Source organism: Penicillium riverlandense, assembly GCF_028828495.1.
Source record: "Penicillium riverlandense strain IBT 135883 chromosome Unknown utg000001l_segment0_segment0, whole genome shotgun sequence".
In the NCBI taxonomy this organism is placed as follows: Eukaryota; Fungi; Ascomycota; class Eurotiomycetes; order Eurotiales; family Aspergillaceae; genus Penicillium; species Penicillium riverlandense.
This window is the reverse complement of record NW_026643194.1, coordinates 2,944,965-2,967,926: the sequence shown is the minus strand read 5'-3', so window position 1 is coordinate 2,967,926 and position 22,962 is coordinate 2,944,965. Positions and strand designations below refer to the sequence as shown.

Genomic DNA, 22,962 nt, shown 5'->3' with positions numbered 1-22,962 from the left:
AAGGCCTTAGCGTATATTAATCATTGAGCGGGCCGCATTAGTTAAGTTGAGGGAGACAGTAAAATGCATCTCGTAAGATACTATATCTTGCGCCGTAATATTGCACTATACTTACTAGAGTTCGGTAGAATTCCATAGAACCGAGAAGTGAAAGTGGGTCTCTACAAATAAAGAGAGGGCTGTTTTGTGCCTGGTTCCTGGAAGATCTGTCGAGTGGCAGCAACTTTCCTTCTCTGAATGCACGGCTCAAATTCGCTTTGCCGGTTATAACTTCTAAGCTGTCTCCTTGCGATAAGGAAGATTATTACGAAAATTTAATCGACAAAATGTTGTTCTAGGGATCAAATGTGTTCCTGATTTTTATGACACTAAGGCTGATACGCTTCTCAACCACGATTTTCGACCCTAGACTTAGCAACCTTAATCGACGCCAAGTTCCGCATTAAAAGGCTAGCCGAACGTTAATTTCAACCCTAGATAAGCCGGAGCGTTTTATTTGTTGTCTTAAGCTTGCAATCTAGTAATCTAGCAACCCTTAAGCGTGTCACGAGGGTCAACGACTCATATAGACTATTTCAAAATTCTTCACCGAAAAATGTACGCAAAGTAACAAGCAATGGCCATCCTAACTACGAAGGACGGAGTAGGGGCTACTACCCGATGGTATGCAATGGATTCATCCGGTTTTTCATTCCCTTTCCCCGAAGCCGCACGTATGTTTATTTCTATTGCTTCCAATCTCGAAGCCGCGACCGTCAAGATTCTGGAAATGATTGTCAAGATCCTGGAAATGATTGTCAAGATACTAGAAATAAAACGAATTAGCAGTATCCCTCACTATCTGGTGGGTTAGAAAGGTACGATACTTCAGAATATTTCCGACAATAAGTGGGACGAAGTATGTAAGAAGTAGGGCAGAAACGGTTTCGATTGCTCGCCCTCCACACTTTCCGCTATCACCGTCCTTAGAGATGCATTCGATAATGTCGTCGTTCACACCGTCAAAACCCCGAGAAAAAGTCGTGACATATAATATCACTACGTATGCAACCGTCGTCCGACTGAGCTTCACAGCTTGGTCTCTAGCGAAAGGTGCAACGAGGAATGCAAAGAAAAATCCAGCGGAGCATGAAAGATATAGTGTCAAGACGACATTGAATACGTGCTCTCCGCACTTTCCGACGTCGCCTTCCTGTGAGATGCATTGGTTAATGATGTTTTTCGTATCGGTGCCTCCGAGACATCTCCCGTAGAATAGCACTGCGAACGCAGCCGCCCTCCAATTAAAACTTGTATCGTAGGGCATATCGTAGGAAACACGTCCAACAATATGTCCAAAGATATACCCTCCGGAGCATATAAAATATAGTGCTGAGATGATTGCGATTATATGCCCCACGAACTCCACTTTGTAGATGAACCCTTTGCTAATTTCATTCCAGATGATGGCTTTCACGTGTGCGACCCCATAATATCTCCCACAGGCTAGCACTGCAAATACAGCCGCTTTCCAACTGAACTTCGCATAATAGTGAGGCGGGGCATATTCGCTAGAATCCGTTTTAGCCATCTTTGCCTAAACGTTAGTTAAATATTGCCACATGTCTCTTACAACAGAGTCAGATACTTACCTTGGAGGTCTTGTCAACGATCTGTGCTGCCTTGAGTCGGTCAAGAAGACGAGAAACAACAATGTCAAGGGGACGTGACGAATTAGTTGGCGGGTACTTAGCAAATGGGTATTACCCTAGTTTGTATAACTAGTGTTTTATAGGGATCGTTCTCAGCAATGTAACCATAAGCCGTGGACACCGGAAACTTGAGCCGACACCCACTAGCTGCCTATTGGTGGTCTAGTGGCGATTGAAAGCCGACTATGTGGGGACTTGGTGCTGGCTCTTCCAATTACGCGACGTCAATACCGAGCTTGATCGGGTGGGCCAGTCTGTAGGCTATGATCCCTAGGTACTTCTAGGCTAATCTCTCTTAAAAATACGGTATATGGATTTCTATAGTATTATTACTTCTATGGGAATAAAAGAGGCTATGGATCGCGAGAGCGATGAGAGGTCTCTAGGGGCGTGTATAAACGCACCCGGCAGGCTATGAGCTCGTCGAATGAAGATTCTCACCCCATCCCACTTGAAAATCGTACCCTTCAGCCCCTATGCCAGGAATCGCATGCCCACGTCTACTAGTCCGCGTATCCTCGGCCGTCGAATCAGCCGCTATTACGTTCCGATTCGGTGGCACTGACCATCCGACATACAACTTGACCCGAGTAGGTTCGCGACAAAACCGCTTACACGTTCCCATCTTCTAAGCTCGTTGCCTCACGGAGGCCTTTAAGACGGGAAGGTTCTTCCCAGTACAGGATTTGGCGCAGACTACTTCCGCCTCAGATAAATCGACGAAGTACTACCCCTACAGTATTTTGAATGGTGTCCGGTATTGGTATAGTCTTTAATCTGTCATTAGCCAAGGTATGTCTGTTGACGGATAATCCCGAATCAGTAGGCTGGTCTGGGGATATAAGAACGAATAAGTTTCTGTCTTATAGAATCAATATACTCAAAGTTCCAATTGCTCAAATATCTTCCAGTTGATCGAAAATGGATTGAGAGTTTACAAATAAGCTCTGACCTTTCCGCTCCCTGAATGATAATTTTGAAAAGGATGATGATGATGATGAATTCTATTGTAGTCTGATGTAGCTTCCCTCAGCTCTTGTTAGGCACTATGTAAACTTTCTTCGGCTAAGATACAGGCGGTATGTCCTCGCATGAGGGACCGATGAAAATCACAATTCCGTGTTGCTCCGTCGGGGACAGCACAACTCCCAGGGGAAAGTTGCAAAAAAAAAACCGAGAACTTTTCACCAAGCTCAATATAGAGACAGCGAAAGGGAAGGCATATATAATCCCCCTAATCATTTCCCTGGTACTCGGCGTGAATCTACCACCCCTCCTCCTCCGTAGCCAATCCTGGTGCCTGGCCTGCCAGCAACAGGATTTTTGGTGGCTATAGGGGTCGAACACACTACACCTTGTTGTATACGGAAGTATGGCCCAGTCTACTAGACGTCTGTTTGATGCCGGCCTGGCGATCTACAGATTTCGTAAATTGAAAGATTCTATCGAGAGACTACTGTCAGTAGTCTCATCAAGCAATCAAGGATAAACTGCCATGTCTTCCTAGTTCGAACCAGTTCAAACACGGATTGTGAAACTCATGTGATAGTTCGACCGCGAGGAAGTCGATATGGAATATAAGGCCGAGGGCGTTGGGGGAACAGTAAATTAAGGACCCCGGTGTAAATCCCGTTTTGTTTATGGATGATATGTCAGGGGAGAGAAAAGATAATTTATTTTCATTGACGTTTTCAAATACAGAAAGAGCTGTCATAGCTCATGAAAATTAGATTGAACGAGAGTAGAACTACCCGCCGTGTTCTAGCATCTAAACGAGGATATATAGAAGATGTTCTCTGATCAACTTACAAGAAGTAACCACGATGTCGGAAACCCTCAGGCGACCAGATTTGGCCGCCTGATTGGAGAAAACTTCATGTTTAAAGGCCCTCCAGGATTTTAGGGATCAAACCCTCGTCGAATTTCCATAGCTGAGTTTGGAAATTCGCCGAGAAGGCGCCACCCGTCCACCATGTGGAACGAGAACCTTGCAGCTGGTACAAGTCCTGAAAGAAGCCACTCTTGATATCTTCAACAGAAACTCGGGCATGCATAGGACCATGGGTAGAAAAGGCCGCCCAACTGAGTTTCTGGTCTCGTGTGGATCCGGACAACTGACCGGCTTTGAGCAGCTTACTGAAGCTTTCCTGTGCTAGAACCTTGGATTCCGCAGCATTGGTAGTCTTATTACCAATGATCATCACGCGGAACAGGTGCTCAAGACCAGTGTATTCAAAACTTGCGACCATCGGCTCATCTTGGAAAACAAGAAGATTGTCAGGAGCGGCGTCGGATGGCAAGTTATAGTAATAATAACTCGTGTTAAAGACAGCATTGTTGACCAGACCAGTGAATTCGTTGGAATAGGTGAACTTGGACAGAGTGCCCCATTCAGTGAAGCTGAGATCCAAAGGCTCCATGTTTGACTGGGTTGGCTCGATGGCAATCAAGAGTCGGCGAGCGACGATCAGCGTGACCTTCTGGGTCTTGTGGTTGCGCACCGTAAGGAAAACGCCAAAGTCGGTGCGGCGGCTGTCAATCACAGTGCTCGAATAGAGCACATCATCGCCAAGGTCCTTAGCAATGGCATCGTAGAGGATCTGGTTGCCACCAGAAGCAGGAGTATACAGGGCCATTTCACCGAGGAAGGCCCGAGCCATGTCCCAGCCGAAGGACTGCAGGACAAACATAGTAGTAACTTCACTCATATTACCCAATCCGAGACCAGTGGATGCATAGATCAGAGGGGTACTGTCCTCAAGACCATATTTAGTCAGGAATTGGCCAAAGGGGATAAGAAGGTCTTCAGGGATATCTTTTGGCTCGGGAAAATTCCAATAGCCGGGACTCAACATCGACTCCCATGGCTTAATCACCTTGAAGAACTTGGCGATGGCGGCGTTTTCCTTCGTGTACGCAGGGGTCGTGAAGTCAACCGTTTTGCCAGTGTTGAAATCAATGTACTTCTGAGTTGAGGAGATACTGCTGGAATTGGTGGTAATTGGAATGTTGAACCGAGCGAAAAATTCCGTAGATCCGCTCACGTTGAGGAAGCTTTGGACACCAAAGTCAAAGGTGGCGCCAGTCTTCTCGTCCACATAGGTGTCGACCATACCACCCTACATATGGAAATTCCATTAGTTACTGCTCTGACCACCGCTCAGAGTTGATGGTGTAACTACGAGCTTCCGGAATCAAGATTTTCAGACCTACCAGGATACTCTGCTTTTCAATCAAGACAATGCTCTTGTTGAAGTCATCACGAAGGCGAACGGCTGCATAGGCACCTGAGGCTCCACCACCGATGATCGCGACATCTCGGTATATGATCTCCGGCAAGCCATTTGCAGACACCAGCGGCAATGTAGCCCCCAGAGCAAGGGCTTTAGGCACCAGGGGAAGCATTATTGGTGACGGAAATGCACGAAAAAAGGTAGGGGATGGGTTATTGAGAGTGTAGGAACTTCTGCTTCAGCCTACCAAGAGAACAGATGCGACCTCGGACGCTGCTTAAATTAATCTGGCAGTACCCCTGTTCAAGGCATGACTTTGGCAAATGAGCTATAACAGAATCCAATAGAAGAGCTAGAAATTCTCGATGTGGACGCCCTCAGCCGAATTCGCACGCTTGCTGCTATTGTCAAGTGGGGAGGATACCGGGACGGTCCTCCGATTGTGTTGAAACGTATTTCTGGCGGCAGGTATTATGAAATACCGGCTCAACTGAAATGAGAACAACGTTTCAGTTCAGTCGGATTGGTGGACTTCGGGAGAGGAGTTGGTTGGGCGTTGTTCATAGCCAGAGATCACTACATCCCAGTGGGTCCCATCTGGCACTATCGTTGCATAAATCTTTCAGGAATCTTTGGGAGCCGCAGACTTGAACGGGTATATCGTCAACTTACCAGCAATGAAAGCCGCTCAAGGTTCTAGACCGAATCTACTCCGCAGTTAGCCTCGAATTATAGTAGTCAACGAACGGGAAAATTGCTCTGCGGGGCAAAAGGATGCAACAAACTCAGCTTGTCCCGGGAAAAATGCAGCTATCGCTGCAGGGGTATATATCCCACCACGGAACGCTTCCTGATCGTCCCGTCGCGAACGTGTAGCCTATACACTAAGAATGAATCATACCAAAGCCCTATTCTATAAAGAACACCCAACACATCTATATGTAGGTACGTCCCATACGTTGGGCGCCCCACACAATAAGTCCTTCATCTCTATGCCACTATTATCGCGTACCCACTTGATGTAGATAGTAGTATCCCTATTACCTGCCAACGTAACCCAACAGCTTCCAGTGAAACATTTCCTAGCCCACACAGCTGATTCCGTAATGGCATTCTCCATCGATCTGAGTCAATGTACACCCAGAACTGTCCATGGCGTAGTAAGCACAATAGGTGTATCCTTCACCTTCGTTCCAAAAGTCTGACTGGCCAAACATTACTGAATCCCTGCACACTCTTGTCAGGTGAGCCATATCACGTGCATTTGGTAATACCCCAGTGTCCCCCAACTCCTAAGCGAGTTTTTTTTTCCAACCTGAAGTCATGAAGTGAGGCCAGGATGCAAGCATTCAATGCCGAGCCCCACCTGGCAGTTTGAATGATGGCGAGCCTGCTGAGTCACGTGCACTGTCCAATTCACTGTCGCAGAGCAAGTGTAGCTCTGCACGTAGGCTAGAGGGGAAGTAGAGAGGTGGTGCTGTGAAAATCAGGAACGGATATTCTGGTTCCAGGGAACCAGAAAACCCATCGAGAACACCCGTACTGTAAATAGCTCTGTACACTCTATATTCCTCCTCTTAATTTCAACTATTAAATAACGCGGTGTAGCTTGGCAAGGAAAGTTGAAGTTACCTAGCAGTTCCTCTAGGAACTCGGCGCCAAGCGCCTCTCCGCACGATTTGCAGAGATCTACCACCCCACCCCTAGAAGCCGGGGCCTCACCGGTGAGAGCGGCGAGGGCCCGAGACTTCTAGGGGGCAGGTACAGGTTTCCATGGAATTCCACAGACTTTTTCATACGCATACTATAGATTGTATTTTACGTAGTTAGGTACTGTAACATACTAAGCGCATTTTACTGTGCCCCTCAATTTAACGCGGCCGCTCAATGATTGATCTGCGCTAAGGCCTTGGCAGCAGGGTAGGGCCAGAAAATAGTTATCAAGTGTGTATTGGTCAAGCCGATTTCGAGAATGACTGTAGCCGGCCCTCACATCTCTCTCTCTGGTGAGGGCTTAACTAAAACTTGAACTTAGAGAGAGGTGGTGGCACGGAGAGTTTCTCTAAACGAAAGCACATAACGGAGCAGTTTCGGATGGCCTTGACTCCAACCTAGATTTAAGTTCCATATTTCGGATGATGGTTGATGATCCGAGATCAGCTTCTCCGCATTTCTCTTCTGTGCCGCCGGAATTCCCCCACGAGCTCAACTCGCTTCTAGATATCTGTGCTTTTGAAGCTCCGAGACTTTATCGATAGCTGTATTGGGCAGGCTACGGCGACAGCTCGTCAAATCGGACCTAATGATATAGCTATCAAGACTGGTGAATGCCAGGTGAATTCATACATACAGCAATGAGAAGTAATTGCAACCGCAACCTGGCACTTCAACCCCCGTATGGTACGACCATCAACCGAAGATTCCGATCCCGAGTTGATCATCAGGTCGCTTCCGATCCCTTCACAATTCACTTCCGATCCCTTCGCAGTTTACCCCTATCATACCCCGCATTCCCCCGCATTCAAGTCCGCGCCAGTTTAGAAAGGACATGTATCTATTGGCTAACGAATTTGGCATGCCCAGCAATAACAAGGCAAAATGTTTATTTAGTCTTTTGTATCCGACTTGATAAGGTTTGTCTACCCGATGATTCGGATCTACGACTTGAGGCCAAGGTCATGCATGTGCAGCGACATGAATCAACATAAATTGAGGGAAATCTGCATTTAAGACGCCATGAACACAACTCCTTGATACCATCAAGGCGACTGTTGACTTACTTTCTCTGTTTATTCAGAGGTCTGTTGACATAATGGAAAACTCAACTGTGGGCTATCCTTTGAAAACCTACGTCTTCTGCATAATTCTGGCCGCAGTCGTTCTCCGCCTCCTCACAAATCGATTCAAACGCGGGCTTCGAGACATCCCTGGGCCCATAGTGGCGAAATACACACGGCTGTGGAAGCTGTATAGTGTTTGGAAGGGTGATCACCACACCGAGGCCATTGATCTGCATCGAAAGTACGGATCTCTGGTTCGCATCGGCCCTAAGCATGTATCGGTCGGCGATCCTGACGCTATTCCTGTCATCTATGGCCTTAACAAGGGTTTCACCAAAGTTCGTGTTAGCTCGTGAAAAAAATTATAGGGCGATCGGCTGACAACTACCAGACGGCTTTTTATCCTATCCAGTGTATATCGTGGAATAAGAAGCCCCAAATGAACCTTTTTTCCACCCGTGACGAGAAGTTCCACCGCGACCAGAAGCGACCTGTGGCCAACGCCTACAGCATGACTTCTCTTCTTGAACTCGAGGCCTCTGTTGACTCGTGCACACAAGTCTTCATGTCTCAGTTGAGGAATTTCGCAGATCGGAAAGCTTCTGTTGATCTAGGAGCTTGGCTGCAATACTACGCCTTTGACGTGGTGGGGGAGATTTCCTTTGCGAAAAAGCTAGGTTTCCTAGAGGAAGGACGAGACATTGATGGGATGATTGAGGCAATACAGGGCATGCTATCCTATGCCAGCTTGTGTGGCCAGGTTCCCGAAATGCACCCCCTGTTACTTGGAAATCCCCTCTTTCCAATCCTTATGCCTAGTATGGAGACCTGGAACCAAGTTCTTCAATTCACTCTCAAGGCAGTAAATTCTCGTTCATCCTTACACCGTGATGGTGAATTTGACGGATTTGAGAAAGGGGGCGCAAAGGACATGTTGTCTAGGTGGATGGAGATCCACCATTCAGATCCCGAGAAGCTTTCTACGAGAGATGTTATCGTGCATCTTTCAACGAATGTTTTTGCTGGATCCGATACGACAGCCATTGCAATTCGAGCCGTTCTCTATCTTCTCATACGCCATCCAGCGGCTATGACGAAAGTGCAAGCCGAAATTGACAGTGCAACATCGAATCAAAAGATCAGTGACATAGTGTCATACCGGGAATCCATTACACATCTCCCCTACCTCAGTGCAGTTCTCAAAGAGGCCATGAGGCTACATCCATCTGTCGGATTGATCCTCGAGCGAGAAGTGCCCAAAGGAGGGATGTCAATTAGTGGAAAGCAATTCCCAGGCGGAACGATCGTCGGCATCAATGCGTGGGTTTTGCATCGAAACAGTAAAATATTCCCTGATCCCGATTCGTTTGTACCCGAGCGATGGCTCGACAGTTCTCCCGAAGCACTGAAGGAGATGGAGAAAAGTTTTTTCACATTCGGGGCTGGATCGCGAACATGCATCGGCAAAAACATCTCCCTTATGGAGATGCATAAGATAATACCACAGCTGTTGCGAGAATTCGAGATACGACTACACAGCCCAGAGCAAGATTGGACAACCCGGAATGCATGGTTTGTTCAACAGGAAGGGTTAATCTGTGATCTTGTGCTGAGAAAAGACATTGCGTGATGGTTCAAGGATTACATGAATGGGGAACCTGAATCAAACCTACTTCCTAATTCCTTGAAAACGGCCTGTGATACTGGAGTGTTATCTGATGTCATTTTTGAAAGCGTAAACTAGTAGCTCATCAATCATTTTCCACCTTCATATGTGTAGCCCATCCGATGATATATATTTAGAATTTGTGAGAGAACTAACTGCATCGAGGATTTAGAAGCCAGAGCAGAACGTGGACGCTTTCAAACTATTGTAAGCTTTTGCGAATATTGATGATGGTAGGTTTGCTAGATGGTTGAAGTGTAGAAAAAGATGTGCAAGAGAGGAGGAAGAAGAGGGTTAAATAGGCAGGCGCGATTGTGGAAACACGCGATTGATCTACCGTTTCTTAAGAATAGAGAAGTACAAGTGGCAAGAAGCTTAAATGTCTAATTGTGTCTAGTAAAAAGTCATCTTACAGGGCATGACGCGTCCTCAGTGCGAATGGTGATGATCCGAAAAGACCCCATGGTCAGCACACGCCTTCCTACCCTCTTCCAAGATCCTCGCCTGCTTAGCGATCTCGCCAAGTCGCCCGATAACTTCCTTGTTGCCATCGTAAAAGGTGAAGACCGCGTACGGAATCTTCACCTCCTCACAGAACTCCTTGACGAACTCCTGTGTCTTGCGTAGATTGTGGCGAGGGATGCGGGGATACAAGTGATGAACCGCCTGGAATTGGAGTCCGCCATGGAAAAAGTCCAGCCACTTTGGGCAATCCACGTCCATGGTTGTCCGGAGCATCTTCTGGGGGAAGGATTCAAGAGGACCGAGATCCGCGGTGGACATGGCATAGTGCGAGAGAGTAATCTGTACATGCAGCGGTGCAGTTACCATGTGGGAAATCAGGACGAAGGCGATCCGACTCCACCAGTTTGGAATACTCAGATAGACAACACCATAGCCGAACCAGGTCCAGAAGAACACTTGGCCAGCCAACTCGAACCAACGGTGCCACCAGCCAGCACCGTTTCGAGGGCCACGGCCGACATAGATGTGTTCCCAGCTCAAGTAGTAGAGGTTGAAGCGGCCAAAGAGGAGGATGGGGTAGTACAAGTAGTGCTGGTACTTGACCGCACATTTCGCCACCGCATCATATTCCATGACCCGATCATAGTATGTGCTGCGCAGACTGGCAAAGAACCGGTGCGACAAAGCGAAAAAGGGCATCAGTTCAATGTCCGGATCGTGCTCAGGGGTATTGGTCACAATATGGTGGACATTGTGGCTTCGCTTCCACCAGCCTACACTCAGCCCGCCTAGATAGTCCCCAATGATCATGCCAATCACACTATCAACCTGGTAATTATGGGTGATACCCATGTGACCAGCATCATGAGCAGTGAAGACCAGTTGATGCCAGAAGCACCCGAGGAAGAAGCCGGACAGGCAGAACCACGATCGTTTCAAGAAGAAAACAAAGAGACCAAAAAGAAGAGCGTATCGACATATTTCAATCCCGTAGGCGTAGTAGTTGCAGTTATAAAGTCCGGCCGCGTGAATGCGCTTGTCAAGCTGACGGTATTTCTGGGTGATGTTCTCTTGGTGTCCGGCATCGAGAGGAGGGTATTTCGACGAATCTAATAAAATTCCTTCCTTGGTCAAAGCGTCAATCACACAGGGTCCCGGCTTGGTTTCGGTTTTTTCTGCTGGTAGAAGACTGGTGCTGGCCGCTGAGGATATGGTCGACACTGATAGCCTGCGTCTCAAGCCGGATGCATCTTCATTGCCCTCGAAGACCGAAGCAACTGAGCCTTCATCGCTTGATAGCTCTGAAGTCGAAAGATCGTCCTCGTTTGTTTCATTTTCACAGTATGGGCGGAAAATGCCACCTTGAATGGGAGGAAGAAAGCTGATCCATCTCCCCTCGATGCGGCCGATCTGAAATTTGCTCATACGTTGACGTGCCTCCTGCGAATGTAGTCTTTTGGGCTGTCTGTCAGTACATGATATTGAGCTGGAATGGAGAGGCCTGGGATGCTTACGCGTTCACTTCGTCAGTGGCATCTTTGCCCACCATGTGCTTGATGGCCATGTCACCTCCCGGGTGGAATTTGACCCAAGCATCCAGTCTCAGAACTTTGTCGTCGACAATGACAATCAATTTGTCCTCGGCAATCATGCCTTCAATCTCACGTCTCGACAAGACATTGTCCCTGGCCCTGGCTGGGTTGGGCATCTTGCTCGTTTGCGAAAATCGTCAAGAAAGGACAAGATTGTGATATCGCCTGAGATTTTCCGATCATTATTTGTGGGCAGGGGATACGGCAGGCAGACGTATATAAAAGAAGTTTGCTACACTGGGGCAAAGCGTCTACCAATGGAAGAAATCTATCTACAATCCTTCTACCTAAACTTAGCTCCATGGCGCAAAACATCCCTTTCCTTACGGTCCAGGGGTACGTAAAAGGGGCAGTGCAAAAAGAAGCTTAAACGTCACGGACTTCCCGTATTCGGACTTGAAACGTGTGATCGTTGCAAATACCCCTTGCCCCTTGACGTAGATGAGAACGTGGTGCTCCATAAAGTATATCTGGGAATCCACAGAGAAACCTCCAGGCATTTTTCAACAAGGTCATTTGTCCGAAACTATGGTTTGTGGAGGATCCAAGCGGGTGTTGGATTGGGCGCACCAGCACTAGTTAACATGGTAGCTTCCTAATTTATCCACTATCAACAGTGGGGTGCAGGACAGGGTGTAGAGCCTGTCATGCCACATCGCCTGTATAGTGGACCCATTGTGGGCTCTAGAAGGTCTCAGGCTGTTTTTGCGTAGGAAATAGCCGCTGGTACGGTACAGGAACCAATAAGAAAATAAAAGTAATAGCCTAGAAACAAAAGGTTTCGCGTGGATCGATTGTGGGAGCGACATAATTGCCGACAACAATGAAAGGCGAGGAGATCTGCTCTTAGACCCTTTAGGTTGTCGCCGCTCGAGCCCCGCAGCCCGCTTCTTGGGGCGTCAGTCGCCACCTAGTTTAGTTACATCTAGCAACCTCCTTCCCCTATTGCTAGCTACTTACCTAACGCTTGTTATCATCAACTACTAAATTCGTTCTGTCCAACGTTGGCTATCTGTTCACAGGGATAAAAAATATAGAATATATGGCCATTGGCAATTTTAAGCCAATGAAAGGGTGCTAATACAGTAAAATGGCGTCGGTGAAGGGCTGATAATGGAAATGGTCCCAAGCGGCGCTGTACGACCATGGAATTCTAACAGTTTCGCCACAATTTCCACCTTTTTTTTTTCGGCCGGGACGGTAAACCACTAAATTCACATCCCCCATGGTCTGGGAATTCCGCCTCTTGTGGCATTTCATTCATTGCAAACACGGGGCTTTTAATCGACGCGTACTTCAGGAGATAATGGCGTTGGCCTCAGGCAGCCACCAATGCCACCAATACTCGAAGAGGAAGTACCATGCGATTCATATTTCTGAACTGCCAGGATACCTTTCAATTGGCACAGCAGGATATAATAGATTAGCGACCATTCCTCTGCGCATCGCCATATAGCCTTAACATATACATCTAGAAGCACCGAGAGAGGCTTCAATCACTCCTTATCGCGGCTTTGATCGAGAGGGGCCTTTGCATGGATTGCATCAAAAGCGTCCAGTCTCGCCGCCTCTCTAATAAGGCACTGGTAAGACTGGAATTTGCGGGCTGGCACCTCAGCTGCAAAGATCTCGTCTAGCTCTTCCAGAGACCGACCCTTCATCTCTGGCATGAGGAAATAGAAAAATATGACGCAGAGGAAATTAGATGCAGCCCAGATATATCCGTACTGAGCGCCCTGTACAGTCAACACAATTAGTTATTGATCTCCGTCTCCACAAGGCGTAGAAGAAAACATACCCAATCGAGATGCTCCGGATTGATGAAATACGGTGTACAAAAGTTGGTTAGCCATGCGAGCAGGTACCCCAATGACGTGGCTGTGCCCACTGTCCACGCACGCAATCGCGAACTGACCAGCTCCGTTGCGACAGGGTAGCTAGCTGCGCCTACACAGCCATTATAGAAGAACATGAATAGCGCCGTGAATGCCACCAGCGTCTGGCCTGTGGGTAAGGTGTTTGGACTGACGGTTGCTGCGATAGCACTTGCCAATTGGCACAATCCGCAGGCCATTGCTCCCAGCATCAGGATGGCGCGACGACCGAGCAAGTGGCGAATGGCAAACATGCCGACGTTGACTCCCAGAAAGCCAAAGCAAGTGTTCATAATCGAGAACTCGAACGCTCGCGAGATGCCACACACAGTGAAGAAGTACGTTTGATAGCCGATCAGGAACCAAACGCCGGATGCCGTTTGGCAGGCGATAATGCCGTAGCATAGCATTGTTCGGCGGAGGTCGACGCCTGATCACCCAGAGGGAGCTTCCGATCAGTACTGGACTTTAAAATGCTGTGTGATACGAAGACTTTACCTTTGAACATATGCACTGCAGCAACACTGCTCTGTTCTCGCTTTTCCTCTTCGACACCTTTGACCATCTCGGCCCACTCTAGCTCTAAGAGTGAAGGGACAACTGTCGCACTTCCGATACTCGCAGTTTCTGCCGTGCTATTTCGCTGAGCGTCATCTGAAGACGAAGAGGGTATATTTGCGAAAGCACTCCCTCTTAGTTTTTCCAATGCTTTTCTCGCAGATTGCTCCTTTCCACGGTGCAGAAGCCACCGTGGGCTCTCAGGAACAAAAAATAAGGCAATGAACAGTAGTGCCGGGACAATATATAAACACGACAGGGGAATGCGATAGGACAAGCGGCCCATCCGGGATTTGGTATAATTGTCGATGACAGCACCCAGAATACTTCCGATATTAACCCAATATGCGAAAAGCGCAACCATCAGCCCGCGCATATGAGGCGGTGCTACTTCCGCTGTATATATGTTAGAAAAAGTGACGAGAAACCCGTTTGCAAAACCCAATAGTAGACGACCTAGATATAGAACACCCGGAGAGGGTGCTCCAATCTGGATTCCACATGCGATGGCATTCACAATGCAGGCAAGCCATAGAGCAGCACGTCGACCTAGGTATGTAGAAAAAAAGCCGGCGACGAGCGAGGAGACAAATGATCCAAGCGTCAGGAGTGAGGTGATGAGTTGCTGTACGGTACTCTGAATGGATTCGTGTCAGTATATTATCCAGTTTCTCACGATCATGCACATACATCAATTCCATAACCAATATCGCTGCTCGGGTCGGGATATCCGAAAACTTTCAGAAATCCCGGCATTGCCTGCAATGAACCGACTGCAGCGAGATCAAAGCCGTACTGCATATTGGCCATGGAGACAAGGCAGCAGAAGAGGAGACATTTTCGATTCTGCCATAAAGTCGTGCTCGTAATACTGTCTGCCATGGCGGGATAAACCAACTATAAAAAAAAATGCAAACATCGATCTGTATGAGCAACGAGTGTTTCTACTACAGCCTTAATGCCTTGAACCTTTAGCTACATATATCCCCCATTCCTGGTTTTAGCTCGGCTTCAGCTACACGTCACATCCCGAGGATCAACCATGAAATGGCTCGCTCCGTTCTGCATCCCCGCAAACCCCGCGCAACCCCCGCAACTTCCGGAAGCCATAGCAGAATGAACCTGGGGCCTGCCCCACAGTGAATGCCTTGTTTAATAATACATATCTTACCGAGATCAATCTGTGTGCTCTACGCATCCCGACGTATGTCGCTCAGGACCCTGTGGGCCTCGGCAGCGCTGTCTTTGATTGATAGAATCATCCCACCAGTTTAGCAGACCACGGAGGCAGCTTGAACGAAACGAAACAGGCTCCACGCCCAATGCCAACAATCTTGTACAGCACTTCGTTGGGGCCAGGCATTGTCCACTTCTGCATAGACAATAACTTGTGGGAGGTATGCCCCATGCTTTCGTTGCTTGACCTGTTAGTTCTGGACCCTAGTATCGTAGTAAATTTCGCACACTCTGTAGTGGTAGTGAAAGCATCGGGACATCATTTCGAGGAAGTCATCCACATGGACCAAAACTTGAGCAGCGGTATTGGCAACAGCTTGAGAGGCGAGCAAGTCGTTGAAAAGTGCCTCCATGCGCTTCATGCTCTTGTTGTTAGATATGGAGAATAGATCGAGTAAGGGAAACCGTTCCAGAGAGTTTGAATATAGAAAGTGATTCGTGCATAGTGTGTATTCTTGTTGAAGATGGTCCTGTTGTTAATGACGGCAAGGGAAAGGACAATGTTGGAGGTGGGAGATTCGCAGAGGCAGTGTTGGGAACTTATAGTCGCGCCTGCCTGCCTGCTTTCTGTTTGCCGGTAATAACATTCAAGTCTGCTTTTGACTTTGTCAATATTGACACTGCCTGCTCACTATACTCGTAGACACCTCTATGAAGAATTCGGTCCATCAATATGCCGAATCATAGATCTTCATTACTATCCCTTGTCCCCACAAACCCCGCAAACGAAAGGAATCTGGGGCTCACTCGCCCCACAGATTCGAGGCAATCGGGATGGGACTTGTCGTGGATGATTTGAAAAGACGAGCATGGACTACTTTTCCCGGTTTTATATCTTCTTGGGCGGAACAACGCACTCATTACTAGAATCCACCACAAGATTGTTCTTTATCCAGTGCCCTTGTACTCAAATACATAGCGCGCGTGTGGGGCTCGACACGAAAGGCTGGCATGGTATATTTCGGATGCTGCTCCTCACATAAAAGCTATTGAGTGATCAAAAGCCCCGCACATTTCCAACAACTTGGGGCTCGGAACTAGTGAACCGAAGTGGGGGTGGAGGTCTGCACTTGATGAAAATGGGAGGAATACATTCTAGACTATTGGGTTTCCTAGCAAGGCAACGTAAATAGAACTACGCTCCCGCCTAAGTCAGCTTCCTCGGTGTCATGTTCATGGAACGAACATATCCCTTTCACTGAATTTAGCAAAAGCCACTTTCGGTTTGAAGATGATTGTAGAAAAGCTCGAGGAGCTACTGGCCCTGATCCAGGCACAGCGGGTGTTGAACCACCCAACACTGCAGAGTCTTGATCTCAGAATGGCGGTTGTGACACTTTGCGTTGTTGCAAGTATTATGCTTGTCGCCGACTATGGGTACATGATTTATCTACATTTCAAGATGGTAAGTCTCACCCATATCCCCAATATACAAGAGAAGGATCTAGACCGACAGAAACAATAGCCTCCAGGCCCATTCCCTCTTCCCATAATCGGGAACACCCATCTCCTCCCCGACACAAAACCATGGATATACTTTGAACACTTAGCACGCTCCTACAACACCCCAATAATAACCTTCTGGACCGGCCGCCGCCCGACAATCTGGATCTGCGACGCCTGGGCCGCATCCGAGCTCCTAGACAAGCGTGCCGCAATCTACGCCTCCCGACCCCGAATGGTGGTCTTCAGCGAGCTCGGCGCAGGCCAGTCGAATCTAGTCAACATGTACTACGGTGACCGGTGGCGACTGCATCGGAAACTGACGCATATGGGAGTGGGACTGCAGCAGGTCCGGAATTATCGCGGGTTCCAAAATGACGAGAGCAAAGTAGTTGCCTTTGATCTCCTGCGCGAGCCGGAGGAGTACGTGAAGCACTTTGAACGCTATGCTACCAGCGTAGTCTCGATTATTGGGTTTGGGAGACGGGTTGCTACCTTTACGGATCCGATTATCACGGAGGTTATTGCTTTGATGCAACGTGCTGCTGAGTTGAATGTGCCCGGGAAGACGTTTCCTATGCTGATGGAGTCGTTTCCTTGTGAGTACTAGCTACTATGCGGGATACAAACATCTAGGATGCAGTGTGTTAACATTCTCCAGTCCTGGCAAAGTTCCCAACTTGGATGGCGCCCTGGAAGCACGGTCTCGGACGAGGCCAGGGCCGCGGCAGGCCATTTTTCTACGCTCTGGCAGAAGAAGCAGCCAACAACCCTGACGCACAGCAATGCTACGCGAAGCGTATATTTGACGAAGCACCCAAGCACAACCTCTCAAAACTAGAGATTTCCTCCCTGTCAGGGAACCTATTCGGAGCAGGTAGTGACACCTCCAGCTCGACGCTTGTTACGTTCGTGCTAGCCTGCTGTGCGTTCCCAGAAGCACTTCCCAAAGCATGGGAAGAGCTGGACCGCGTGGTGGGACCACATCGCAGCCCGGAATTCGACGACGAACCCAATCTACCGCACGTTAAAGCTTTCGTGAAAGAAGTGCTGCGGTGGAGATCTGTTGCGATTATCGGAGGGCAACCGCATGCGCCGATCAAGGACGATCACTACAAGGTATGGATCTATGTAGATCCTCTTTCTGAAAGCCATACTGATGAGGTGGTTATAGGGTTGGTTGATTCCCAAAAACACTTGGGTCCAGGGTAATGTGTGGGCGATCCACCATCACGAACGGGAGTTCCCTGATCCGGATCGATTCAATCCAGACCGGTACATAAAGGGAAGTTCAGATAGTCGTCCTTTTCCGGGAGAGAAAGGGTACATGACCTTTGGCTGGGGGCGGAGAGTGTGTAGCGGTCAAGGACTGGCGGAGCAGGGCACGTTCATCACTGTCGCGCGCCTTCTCTGGGGCTTCCGGATCGAGAAGGCTATAGATGAGCGAGGCAGAGAGATCCCAGTGGATATATTTGACTATACGTGAGTTTCTGACCAGCGAACTTTGGTTGTTCGGCAAGCTAATAGAAGAATCCTGTGCAGAAATGGTCTCAACATGCGGCCCAGTCCGTTCCAATGCCGGATCACGCCTCGCAGCCCCGAAATCCATGCCACCATCGAAAGAGAGGGCCAGAAGGCGCTGGAGAATTTATCTCCGTACGAAGGCGAGAGTCAATACCGCATGAGCACCTATTACGCCGCCAACAAACTTTAATCAGTTCGGATAAATTTTGCCAAAGGGCGCTGCGCTGGTGTCATCGTCTCGAGGGCGAGTACATGTGGGTTAGTCCCGGCAATGAATGCTCCAAATGAGCCGACAATTGATGCGGATGGATGAAGCCGCTTGGTGGAGACTAGAGAAGTGTTGACTGGACCTGGACATGGCTTTGAAGGTGAGAAGCGGGAGTCGCACAGGGCGCGAGCATCAGAGAAGCAGAGCATCCTCGCAATAACCTGGAGGCCAAGAAATCTACTACAGCGGCTGCGTCCACAAATTGGTTTTCTCGAAGTCGAAAGATAGTATGTGTGAGCGTCCCCCAGTTAATCCAATGGCGGAGGTCCGTCCCGCAGCTAGGACAGTGTTCGGGTGACAGCTCGACAAAAGCTTGGCCGTTTACCAATTCTGCCGTGTCCCCAGGGGCAGAGGCGAGCTCCGGTCCGGGCGATATCTTTGTACGACACCTCGCAGCCATCGGCAGAGATTTAACTCACGATTTGCCGTAAACCACAGGGAAAGTGGGTTAGCTCATGATCTTAGGATGGATGATGGTCGTCGGGGAGGACGGTTGATGATTACTGTTTCTGGCTGGTTCTTCGGCAAATGATGTCTGCGTGAAAAGCCGATGGAACCCCACACCCCGATCGCGGGAACACGCCACATTGAGTTAACATCGAGCGAGTTAATTGTCTATCGGTGTTTTGGTAGTAGATTTTGGGGTAGGAATTGTGACAATTATGCAGCAATGATCAGCGTAATTATTGCTTTGGATGATGTGTGGTTGACATGGGTTGTGGTGCGCTATTCTTCATAACTAACTATTCCCCGCAACCACGAAGGCCGATCAGTTGGAACACCTGACGGAAATTCACAGACTCGATAGCGGATCCTGTGGAGCAAGGACTGAGAAAGGAGTTACCTACTATCATTGATGTGTCTTACGCACAGAGGTAAGCCATTCCATATCTTGCATTCCCCGTTTCTTGGTGGTGGCCCACCGGTGGGCCGGCAAACCCTTCGGACGGCCGACTCGGAGCGAAATTTCTTGAAATAGAGCCCATTCCCAGGGCTAGAACCGGGGCTGATCGATCTATCGCCAGGATTTCTGCTTCTTTCACCTCTTCTCCGCAGCATATAAAATGGCCCCCTCTATTGCGACTGAATTGAGGACCAGCATGGCGGCGCCACGGGCAAAATTGCCACTCGATGTCATTGTCGTCGGGTATGTCTTCCCCGCCGTTTATTTGAATTTGTGCTGATGTTGAATAGAGCTGGTATGCTTTCCTTTTGCAAAGCATCATGAGAACATGATTTTGACTCACATGCACAGGCATTGGCGGCATGGCTGCGGCCCTGACGCTGGGGTTGCGAGGGCATCGTGTGGTAATCTTGGAAGCCGCGCCGAAGGTACGAGTACCACATTACTCGATATGGATCTTGCTAACGGATCGAACAGCTCATGGAAGTGGGAGCCGGGATTCAGGTCTCGCCAAATATGCTGCGCCTTTTTGACCGTAAGAATGCGTGCAACCCATGTTCTGTCGGATTCTTGCTCACCGAAACTTCCAGGATGGGGCGTCTCGGACCTGATCCACGCCCAGGATGTGGCATTGGAGCACATCCACGTACGTCGGTGGCAAGACGGGAGCCTCCTAGGCACAATGCCAGTGAACAAGAGCTTCGGGCAGCAAGTGGTCGTGCACCGCGCAGACCTGCACAACGCCCTAATCGCCAAAGCGTTAGAACTCGACAACGTGACGCTGCGCGAAAACTCCCTGGTCACAGATGTGCAATTCAGTCCTGCCACCGTGACACTATCCAGCGGGAAAACCTTCCGCGGCGACGTGATCATCGGCGCAGACGGAATCAAGTCGACCGTCCGCGAGCACCTGCTCCAGGACTCATCGATCAAAGCAATTGCCACCGGCGACGCAGCGTACCGGATTATCCTGCCGCGCAGCATTATGGAAAAGGATCCGGAGCTGAAGACGCTCATTGACGAGCCGCAGGCGACGAGGTGGGTGGGGCCTGGACGCCACATTATCGCGTACCCGGTGCGCAAGCATGAGCTGTACAACGTGGTGCTGCTTCATCCAGATAGACAGGAAGTTGAGGAGTCGTGGACGACCAAGGGGTCGAAGCAGGCGATGGTTGATAATTACGACGGGTGGGATTCCAAAGTAAGGAAGCTCATTGACTTGGTGCATGATGATGAAGTGCTTGAGTGGAAACTGTGTCTGCATCGCCCGCTGAGGACATGGATTCGGGGGCCTGTGGCTTTGCTTGGTGATGCATGCCATCCAATGCTGTATGTGTTCTTTGGTCTGGGGACTAGTTGTGCGTCCACTAATTCATTCGTCCAGGCCGTACGTCGCACAGGGCGCCGCGCAAGCAGTCGAAGATGCCGCCGCGCTCGGCGTTGTATTGTCGTCTATCATATCCCACGAAGACATTCCGCAGGCTTTGAAAGTATATGAGAAGTCACGAAAGCAGCGCGCAGAGACTGTGCAGCAATCAGGCTCTGAAAACCGGATCACATTACATCTGCCCGATGGCCCAGAACAGCAGGCGCGCGATGAGCAATTCCGCGCGTCTGCCAGCGGGACAAACCCGGATAAGTGGTCGGATCGGGAGACCCAGGAATTCTTGTGGGGTTGGGATGCTGAGAAAGCGGCTTTGGATGCTTGGGAGGGTGAGTCTTTTTCCTGTTTGGTTTGCTGTTTGTTGAGCGCTGATTTGGACTGACTAGAAATGCAAGACGACGTCAAGGTTAACGCCAATTTGTGATGGCCCGACCAATCACCTGCATGAATAGACATTTCGGTATATAGTGATGGATAGATTTACCCAGAGCAAACATGTCTTGGGTTCTACGAGACTCGCAATATAAATTCCCGCAGCATTGCAATTTTTCTATCCCATTATACATCAACACATTCATATACATCAGGTCCGCTAGGTTGTTGTTTCCGTGGATGCCAGTGACGGTCAACATATAGCAATTCCAATCAACTGAAGCCGAACGAAAGCATCTGTGCGCTTATGTTTTACATCTTCTCACCTGCCTCGGCCTTCATCTGGCCGTACTTCTTCAGACGGATAGCAGAGACAGTGATGAAGCCGGTGGTCTCGGCGGGCGAGAAGTCGCCAATCTCGTCCATGCTGGACTCGGACATGTCGTACAGCTTCTCGGTGTCGGACGAGCGGCCCAGGACGGAGACGGTGCCCTTGTAGGCGCGGCAGCGGACCTGGCCGTTGACGGTCTTCTGGGAAGCGGTGATGGAGGACTCCAGGAACTCGCGCTCGGGGGAGAAGTAGAGACCGTTGTAGAGGAGCTTTCATACCGATTAGCGAGATGGTCAAGTAGGTGATATGGATTAACAAACCTTGGAGTAGTTGACAGTGACGAACTGGTCGCGGAGAGCGCGGACCTCACGGTCCATGACAAGACCCTCCAGGTCGCTGTACCAGGTTAGATGACGAAATTCAAATTTCCGGGAAAAGACTCACATGTGAGCGCTGCGCAGCATGGTCAGACCAGGGGTCTCGTAGCAGCCACGCGACTTGATACCGATGAAACGGTTCTCCACGATATCAATGCGGCCGACACCGTTACGGCGGGCGATGGTGTTGGCCGTCAGGAAGACGTCGACAGAGTCAGTGACAGTCTTCTTCTTGCCACCCTCGGTGAACTCGAGCTTCACGGGAACACCCTTCTCGAAAGTGAGAGTGAAGTCCTCGGGCTGATCGGGAGCCGTCAGAGGGTCCTGGGTCAACTTCCACATGTCGGCCGGAGGAGTGGTATCAGGGTCCTCCAGGATGCCAGCCTCGTACGAGCAGTGGGCCAGGTTCTCGTCCATGCTCCAGGGCTTGGACTTGGTGGATGTGACGGGGATGCCCTTCTCTTCGGCATAGGCGAGGAGGTCGTTGCGGCCAGCGAAACGCTGGTAGAAGACAGGGTCGCGCCATGGGGCAATGACCTTGATCTTGGGCTGCAGGGCGTAGAAGGCAAGCTCAAAGCGGACCTGGTCGTTACCCTTGCCCGTGCAGCCGTGGGAGACTGCGAAGCAGCCCTCGCGCTGGGCCACGGCGATCTGGGCACGGGCAATGACCGGGCGAGCCAGGGAGGTGCCGAGCAGATAAACATTCTCGTAGACCGCATTGCAGGCAATGGCGGGGAAGCAGAGCTCCTCGATGAACTCCCGGCGGAGATCGACAATCTCGCACTTGAGAGCGCCGATCTTCACGGCCTTCTCGCGAGCAGCCTCGAAGTCCTCTGTTGGGCGGGTTCGGGTCAGAATTCGGTGGGCGGAGGGATTGGATTTTCGGGAATTGTACCTTCCTGGCCCACATCGGCCACTGTCCACAGATTAGCAGAGGACAGACAAGCATATTACACCACGACTTACTGAAACACACGACCTCATACCCCTCCTCGATCAGGTATTTCACTTCAACCTCGAGATCAGCAGATGCAATTGGGACGAGCAGTAGGGGCGCATACAGATACAGCTCGTATCGAGACCACCCGAGTAAGCTAGACAAACCTGTGCGACGGACATATTAGCACCCGGACAGGTAAGTCGGGCAAGTGGCGGTCTGGTAGCATTGGAGGCATTGGGGGAATTAAAAGGGTCGGAGGAAGGTGGACAAGCAATTGGAGGTACATACCTTTCCTTTGGCCATGGTGAATGAAGTGTACGTTGT

General features: G+C 49.6%; 8 protein-coding genes across 8 annotated transcripts; 3 read left to right on the top strand and 5 right to left on the bottom strand.

Annotated features, from left to right (window-relative positions):
- Positions 1–3,571: 3,571 nt before the first annotated feature.
- On the bottom strand, positions 3,572–5,096 carry N7474_001208 (uncharacterized protein; the record flags this gene model as incomplete). The annotated part of the gene is made up of 2 exons (XM_057192623.1): positions 3,572–4,810; positions 4,905–5,096. The coding sequence occupies 2 exons, from the start codon at positions 5,094–5,096 to the stop codon at positions 3,572–3,574; spliced, it is 1,431 nt and encodes a 476-aa protein (XP_057057576.1).
- A 2,640-nt stretch (positions 5,097–7,736) lies between these two features.
- Positions 7,737–9,334, top strand: N7474_001207 (cytochrome P450; the record flags this gene model as incomplete). The annotated part of the gene is made up of 2 exons (XM_057192622.1): positions 7,737–8,042; positions 8,096–9,334. 2 exons carry the CDS (start codon positions 7,737–7,739, stop codon positions 9,332–9,334), a joined length of 1,545 nt encoding a protein of 514 aa, XP_057057575.1.
- Positions 9,335–9,799: 465 nt separating this feature from the next.
- On the bottom strand, positions 9,800–11,543 carry N7474_001206 (fatty acid desaturase; the record flags this gene model as incomplete). Its single annotated transcript, XM_057192621.1, has 2 exons — positions 9,800–11,288; positions 11,350–11,543. 2 exons carry the CDS (start codon positions 11,541–11,543, stop codon positions 9,800–9,802), a joined length of 1,683 nt encoding a protein of 560 aa, XP_057057574.1.
- Positions 11,544–12,923: 1,380 nt separating this feature from the next.
- Positions 12,924–14,669, bottom strand: N7474_001205 (uncharacterized protein; the record flags this gene model as incomplete). Its single annotated transcript, XM_057192620.1, has 5 exons — positions 12,924–13,163; positions 13,226–13,731; positions 13,800–14,255; positions 14,331–14,496; positions 14,550–14,669. 5 exons carry the CDS (start codon positions 14,667–14,669, stop codon positions 12,924–12,926), a joined length of 1,488 nt encoding a protein of 495 aa, XP_057057573.1.
- A 448-nt stretch (positions 14,670–15,117) lies between these two features.
- N7474_001204 (uncharacterized protein) lies at positions 15,118–15,457 on the bottom strand (the record flags this gene model as incomplete). Its single annotated transcript, XM_057192619.1, has 2 exons — positions 15,118–15,231; positions 15,326–15,457. 2 exons carry the CDS (start codon positions 15,455–15,457, stop codon positions 15,118–15,120), a joined length of 246 nt encoding a protein of 81 aa, XP_057057572.1.
- An 869-nt stretch (positions 15,458–16,326) lies between these two features.
- Positions 16,327–18,252, top strand: N7474_001203 (cytochrome P450; the record flags this gene model as incomplete). The annotated part of the gene is made up of 5 exons (XM_057192618.1): positions 16,327–16,500; positions 16,561–17,137; positions 17,200–17,657; positions 17,713–18,020; positions 18,081–18,252. The coding sequence occupies 5 exons, from the start codon at positions 16,327–16,329 to the stop codon at positions 18,250–18,252; spliced, it is 1,689 nt and encodes a 562-aa protein (XP_057057571.1).
- Positions 18,253–19,394: 1,142 nt separating this feature from the next.
- N7474_001202 (putative salicylate hydroxylase) lies at positions 19,395–21,042 on the top strand (the record flags this gene model as incomplete). The annotated part of the gene is made up of 7 exons (XM_057192617.1): positions 19,395–19,477; positions 19,525–19,529; positions 19,586–19,662; positions 19,712–19,769; positions 19,825–20,563; positions 20,619–20,947; positions 21,005–21,042. 7 exons carry the CDS (start codon positions 19,395–19,397, stop codon positions 21,040–21,042), a joined length of 1,329 nt encoding a protein of 442 aa, XP_057057570.1.
- Positions 21,043–21,302: 260 nt separating this feature from the next.
- N7474_001201 (argininosuccinate synthase) lies at positions 21,303–22,941 on the bottom strand (the record flags this gene model as incomplete). The annotated part of the gene is made up of 7 exons (XM_057192616.1): positions 21,303–21,590; positions 21,642–21,717; positions 21,766–22,531; positions 22,594–22,614; positions 22,665–22,706; positions 22,760–22,802; positions 22,927–22,941. The coding sequence occupies 7 exons, from the start codon at positions 22,939–22,941 to the stop codon at positions 21,303–21,305; spliced, it is 1,251 nt and encodes a 416-aa protein (XP_057057569.1).
- Positions 22,942–22,962: the final 21 nt, after the last annotated feature.